The sequence below is a fragment of the Pelodiscus sinensis genome, chromosome 11 (assembly GCF_049634645.1).
Source record: "Pelodiscus sinensis isolate JC-2024 chromosome 11, ASM4963464v1, whole genome shotgun sequence".
Lineage (NCBI taxonomy): Eukaryota > Metazoa > Chordata > Testudines > Trionychidae > Pelodiscus > Pelodiscus sinensis.
In genome coordinates, this window is record NC_134721.1 from 13,995,420 (window position 1) to 14,002,197 (window position 6,778).

The 6,778-nt window shown below is 50.9% G+C and overlaps 1 protein-coding gene across 1 annotated transcript; it reads left to right on the top strand.

The window, feature by feature from the left end:
• The first annotated feature begins 3,128 nt into the window (after nt 1-3,128).
• On the top strand, nt 3,129-6,017 carry LOC142830917 (uncharacterized). Its single transcript, XM_075938671.1, has 2 exons — nt 3,129-4,047; nt 5,035-6,017. The coding sequence occupies exons 1-2, from the start codon at nt 3,528-3,530 to the stop codon at nt 5,631-5,633; spliced, it is 1,119 nt and encodes a 372-aa protein (XP_075794786.1). The 5' UTR covers nt 3,129-3,527; the 3' UTR covers nt 5,634-6,017.
• Nucleotides 6,018-6,778: the final 761 nt, after the last annotated feature.

Here is a 6,778-nt window from a genome sequence, read left to right on the forward strand (position 1 = left end):
GTAGTGAATATTTATTTATTTGTTTGTTTATTTATTTATTTATAGTCATTTTTTTATTTCCTTTAGCAGGTATATACATTTTTAAAGAGCTGAATTTCAAGTACAGTGCATGTCTTTCTCTTGAGACAAATATTGATCTCTGTGTTAATTTGATGCAATAAAGGCTTTTTTGTCTCTTTTCCACTTAACCTTACATTTGCTCTTATGTAAATAAAGTACAGATGACTATAATCATATTTATGTAACATCTTGCTCTACATTTATAATTAGAGTACTATGCATTGTAGTCAGAATGAAAATTTCATAGATAGAACAGATAATTACTTGGATCACTTATTTATTGTAATCCTATAATTTTGCTAAAAGAACACTTCCAAGGTAAAAATTACATACATGTGGTAAATATTTTCTTAAAAAATCTTCCCTGTGTTGCTAAAACATACTTATTATCCACAATTATATTTTTAGGCCATGATCTTACAATTGAACCCTTTACTGTAGCTTCCTGTACCCTAAGGAATCAAAATTACTTCAAATAATGCTCTAGTATCTGAAATAATAATAGAGAGGTAGCCATGTTAGTCTGATCTTGCTAAAACAAAAGGGAAAACTATGTAGCACTTTAAAGACTTCAAGATGGTTTAATAGGTGATGAGCTTTCGTGGGTCTGGCCCACAAAAGCTCATCACCTATTAAACCATCTTGTTAGTCTTTAAAGTGCTATATAGTTTTCCCTTTAGTTTTAATATCTGAAGTGTGAGGAGTTGGTAACTGTAAAATATATGATTATAGTATGGATAGCCTGAGACATTGAGCTTAGCCTAGGGTAAAGGGCGAAGTAGAGACAAGTCATTCCAGGAAAGTATTATGACCTAGAAAGTCACAGTTTCTCAGCAGCTACTCTCATTCTCCGCAAAAGGGCACCATTTACTTCTCCTTGCATTGTCTACATTCTGTGGGAAGGGGAGAAGTCCATCTAAGTTATTCAATTTCAGCTACGTAAATAGCATAGCTGAAGTCAACATACTTATATCAACTCACCCTGTTAGTAGATATTCTCCCATTGACTCCCCTTGCACATCTCATTGAGGTAGAGTACCAGAGTAGTAGGGAGGGTGATTGGCTGTCGATTTGTCACAACCGATCACTGCCCTGTCAATCTGACCTATCGAGTAGACCTGCCCTCCATTACTCTGCATAGTATCCTCCCAACCATGATCTTGGTCTCCCACTTGTTCTGCCAGAGAAGAGTGTTGGATGACACCATGCAGCTGAGCTGCTGGACCTTATACAAGCGGAATGCAGAGAGAGCTCTTATATGCAGACCTATATTTTCAATGATGAGAAGAAGATGAGTTCAACCTGGAACATGTGCCAAGAAGGGCCACTAGCATTATCTAAGGAATGCAAAACCTACCTTATACTCATGGATATTGAGATACTAAGACGATATTTAAATAACTTGGCTTGTTAGGCTTAATTAAAAGAAGGCTGAGGGGTCTTAGCCAGAGGTGGTCTTAGGGGTCTATTGCAGAAATGGATGAGTGGGGTGCTGAGGCGTACAGTGTACAGAAGCTCAGACTAGATGATCATAATGCTTCCTTCTCAATTTAAAGTCTATGGGTGTGTCTAGACGGAATCCCTCTGTTGGCAGAGGGATGCATATTAGGCAGGTCAACATTGCAAATAAGACAGAGATTTAAATATCCCTTGCCTAATTTGCATAAAAATGGCGACTGCATTTTGCCGACTAAGCACTTTGTCAGCAAAAAGGAGCATTCTAGAGGGGATCTGTCAAGAAAGAAAGCATTTTTCAACAGATCACTTATGCCTCCTGCAAGGAGGTTTACAGGATCTGTCAAAAAAGGTTTTGTTTCTTGACAGATCCCCATCTAGACTGCTGCTTTTTTCTGACAAACTGCTGAGTCCGCAAAAGGCAGCGGCCATTTTTATGCAAGATAGGCACAGGATATTTAAATCCCTGCCTCATTTGCAATGTCGACCTCCCTAATCTGCATCCCTCTGTTGGCAGAGGGATGCAGTCTAGACATACCCTATGATTCTATGGCTATGTCTACACTACAAGGTTTTTGTGCATAAATGGCTGTTTTTGCACTAAAAACAGGTGGAGCATCCACACCTCAAGCACTTTTTTGTGCAACCTCCCCTCCCCCCCAAAAAAACTCCCACAGTAAATCAACAGGACAGAGAGCTTTTGCCAGTAAAGTTATTCCTATCCCCATGAGGAATAACACCTTTTTGAGCTACAGCTCTTGTGCAAAAAGGCATGTGTGGACGCTCTGCAAGGGTTTCTTGTACAAAAAGTGCATATCACAAAAAGCACAGGTGCTCTGATGGCCATTCTGTTAATGGCAATTAGAGCTTTTTTGCACAAGAGTATCCATGCAGTGTGGACGCTCTCTTGTGCAAAAGCACATTGCTTTTGCGATGAGCTTTTAAGGTATGGATGCACTTTTGTGCAAGAAGTTTTTGCAGAAGATCTCTTCTGCAAAAAGCTTCTTGTGCAAAAACCCTGCAGTGTAGACAAAGCGTATGAGAAAAACAGCTGAGCAGATCTAAGACTCAGTATCAGTGTTAGAGGATCTAAGAATCATAGAACTGAAAGGGGCATAAAGAAGTTTTCTAGTTCAGTCCCCTGCATTCAAGGCAGAATTAAATATTATCTAGATCATTCCTGGGATCTTTCCTTCCTACTCCCTGGAATTTTCTAAAGTCTGCCTTCTTGAAATCCATTCTCTTTACTATACCATTTTCCCTCCTACTATTTCTTAGAATTGGGAATACCATCATTTCATGATCTCTTTCACCCAGGCTTCCTTCCACTTTCAAATTCTCAACTTGTTCTCCCTATTTGTCAAAATCAAATATAGAACAGCTCCTCCCCTAGAGTCTTTCTCTGCATTCATGTTTGTGTCCCTGTTCTCTTTTCTCATATTTGAAGGCAGGGAAATCTTACCGCTGCAAGTTACATGAAGTCTGCAATATCAAAACCAAAGCCAGTCTAGAAGAAGTTGGCAGGAATGTCTGATGTAACTGTCTAGGATTTGAACAGCCATAGGAGTAAGACTTAATACCATATATATATATAAGCACTCTGGGTGCGTCTACACTGGGCCACTTATTCCGGAAAATCAGCCGCTTTTCCGGAATAAGCCGCGAGCTGTCTACACTGGCCCTTGAATTTCCGGAAAAGCAACGATGCTGTACTGTACAAAATCAGCCGCTATTCCGGAAACCGTACGATGCTCCCGCTCGGGCATAAGTCCATTTTCCGGAAAAGCTTTTCCGGAAAAGGGCCAGTGTAGACAGCTTTTCCGGAAAAGCAGAAAAAACGAAAAAAAGCGGTTTGGACGCTGGGAGACCCCGTAGGAGCCGCGGACTTCCTGGTAAGCCCGAGCTGTTAAAGGGCTCTCAGGCTGCTGGGCGCACGTGCCAGGAGCCTGTCTGGGTCAGCTCTGCCGCCTGCTGTGCTGCCCAACACTTTTTTCCTTTCGGCTCACCGCACCATGGCAGCTCCTGCTGGAGAGCCCCCTGGACCCCCAGCGGAGGAGGCCCCCAGGGGCCGCAAAAGGCGGGCCCCATCCTGGAGCCCCAGGGAGCTGGAGGCCCTCATCGAATTATGGAAGGAGGAGGAGGGTCTCCACGACCTCCATTCCCGGCGCCGGAACGCTGATCTGTACACTCGGCTTGCGCAGAACCTGGCCCAGCAGGGACACCCCAGCCGCAACTGTGAGCAGGTCCGCTCCAAAGTCAAGGAGCTGCGGCTGGGGTATGTCAGGGCCACTGAGGGCAGGGGGGCAGGACCCGACGCCTGCCCATATTTTGCGGAGCTCCACTCCTTTCTGGGAGAGCCCGCCCCTCAAGCCCCACCGGTCCCCGTGGACACCTGCCAGCGGCCACCTATTAACCGTCCCACCGAGCCGGAGGAGGCAGACGACAGCGGCAGTGCATCTGGTGAGGAGGCCAGCGTTGCCACCCAGCAGGCCCCCTCCAGCAACTCCTCCGAGGACGGGGAGGAACCCACTGGTGAGTCTGTGCAGTTTGCACTCCCAAGGGTGGGGGGCGGAGGGCGGGCGGTGGGGAGCCAGGTGCCCGGAGGGGGGAGGGGGAGAGCATGTCACTCAGGCCACGTGAGCTGCACGCTGCATAGCATGAGGACAGCAAGCAGCAGGTGCAACCACGTGCAACCTGGTGACCGAGTGGCACGTGACCACGGCAGGCAGCTGCAGGCCACGCCTGGGACCCTGCTGCTCACACACATTTGGCGGGACCAGGGGGAAGGGTGGATGCCGGACGGAACTGGCCAGGGCCCCAGGGACTCAGCCCAGAGCCCGCAGCTCCAGCAAGGGTGCAGACCAGAGAACGGCACACTGTCCCATGCCTGGCTGTGAGGCACAGCCAGCTTCTAATTGGGTAGACCGCAGCGTCACGGTCCTGTGACCGTGGCCCCCACCGAGCCCCTCACCTGCTCCCGGTGCCTTGGCTGGTTCCCCAAGGGAAGTCCCCACTGGGGCCACACATGTTCCTGGGCTACCGGGCTTGCGGGAGGGATCGTGGGAGGGAGAAGGGCCCCTGAGTTGTGCTGCAAGGATGGGACATCCCCCCACCCCCCAGTCACCCTTCTGGTTCCGTCCAGAAGATATCCCACACGAGGGGATCTGAGAGCCCAGACCGCCTCTGCCAGATGTGCTCCCAGGCACTGCGTGGGGATGCATCTCGCTCCCTGTCAAACAGCAGTGATTAACCCAAAAGCTTTTCACAGTCTCCACCGGCAGGGAGTTCCACAGGTGAACGCTGCACTAGCACCCTCCTGCCCTGCATGGGGCCAGGATACAGAGCGGTGCTTACAATACCCTGGAGGGAGGACCCTACTCCAGGGGCAGGCAGGAGGGGAACCGAGTGGGCCCAAGCCACACAACTGTGGGGTCACCTGGGTTCGGGGTGGAGGGCATGCGGTGTGGGGACAGTGGACGGCCTGCCTGACTGACCCATCCTTTCTTCTCTTCCTTGCAGCGGGACCCAGCACCAGACCCTCCATTGCGGCAGCAGCGCCACCCCCAGCAGGCCAACCCCGGAGGCACAGGCTCCGCCAGAGGGACCAGCTGCTTCGGCGCCACGTCCATGCTGTGGAGGCAATCCAGGCCTCCATCGAGGAGCGGGTGCAGGGGGACCTGCAGTGGCGGCAGGATGCCTGGGCTGCCTTCCTGGCCGAATGCAGAGGGATGCGCACCACCATGGACACTCTCACAGCACATATTGTGCATGCCATTCACTATGGCATGGGCGGAGCCCAGGCCCCCGCCATCCCTCCTGTAGCACAGGTCATGCCCCCTCCCATCCCAGCTCCTGGCCCTGTTCCTGCCCCTCCTCCTATCCCAGCTCCTGGCCCTGTTCCTGCCCCTCCTCCTATCCCAGCTCCTGGCCCTGTTCCTGCCCCTCCTCCTGACCCTGTTCCTGCCCCTGTTCCTGCCCCTGTTCCTGGCCATGCCCCTGTTCCTGGCCGTGTCCATGCTCCTGGCCACCTCCGCGTGCAGCCTGCCCCGACGCGGTCTGCCCAGCGTGGGCAGGCTGGCCCCCGGAGGAGCGTTCGCAGGGGCCGCCCACCCCAGTAACTGCCTCCCCCCGTCCCAGTTGAAGGTCTCCCCCTCTCCTGTCCCAGTTGAAGGTCTCCCCCCTCTCCTGTCCCAGTTGAAGGTCTCCCCCCTCTCCTGTCCCAGTTGAAGGTCTCCCCCTCTCCTGTCCCAGTTGAAGGTCTCCCCCCTCTCCTGTCCCAGTTGAAGGTCTCCCCCCTCTCCTGTCCCAGTTGAAGGTCTCCCCCCCCCCTTGTAAATAAACAGATCTCTACTTTGCTGTTCATTCGTGTGTTGGGTATTGTGTAACTCTTGGGTAGTGTACAAAATGATGTGAGATGCCAAGTAGCCACTTAAATGTAACATGGTGGCAAACTGTGGAGAACGAAATCTGTACTCTATTCACTGGGGGGGGGGCCTTCGTAAGTGGTCAGTAGTTTGTGGCGCAGAAATAAATGATGACACTTTTCAGTAACAGGTAAACCACAAAATATTATTAACATAGATTACAAACTAGCAAGAACAGTTACAAGATGCACACAACAGAGATTATTAAACAAACTCTAGGCACAGGGAGGACGATTGTGGTGTTGCTGGCCACCTCGATCCTTTGGTCCTTCCGGGCCTCAGGAGAGGAACAGCCAGGAGATCCCTCGACGGATGATCGTGCTGTTGCTGGCCACCTCGATCCTTTGGTCCTTCCGGGCCTCAGGAGAGGAACAGCCAGGAGATCCCTCGACGGATGATCGTGCTGTTGCTGGCCACCTCGATCCTTTGGTCCTTCCGGGCCTCAGGAGAGGAACAGCCAGGAGATCCCTCGATGGATGATCGTGCTGTTGCTGGCCACCTCGATCCTTTGGTCCTTCCGGGCCTCAGGAGAGGAACAGCCAGGAGATCCCTCGATGGATGATCGTGCTGTTGCTGGCCATGTCAGTCCTTTGGGCCTTCCGGGCCTCAGGAGAGGAACAGCCAGGAGATCCATTGAAGATGGAACTGATGTAAGCCTTCCACACAAGTCCCAAATCCTGTTGGCTGTTCCTCAGGACGGCGATGGTGGCCTAAACCCTAGCCTAACTTAAAAGACAAACCCTAACTACGCCCGACGCACCCGACGAACAGACTCGATGACGGCCGCGATATGCTGTGACCCGACGCTTTACTATACTATTGGCGGGGGGGAGGTAAGG

Bases quoted from the DNA above. Each gene is read 5' to 3' on its own strand.
- LOC142830917 (XM_075938671.1), top strand. From the start codon at position 3,528: ATGGCAGCTCCTGCTGGAGAGCCCCCTGGACCCCCAGCGGAGGAGGCC. The intron at 4,048-5,034 runs GTGAGTCTGTGC...TCTTCCTTGCAG, and splicing joins GGACGGGGAGGAACCCACTG to CGGGACCCAGCACCAGACCC.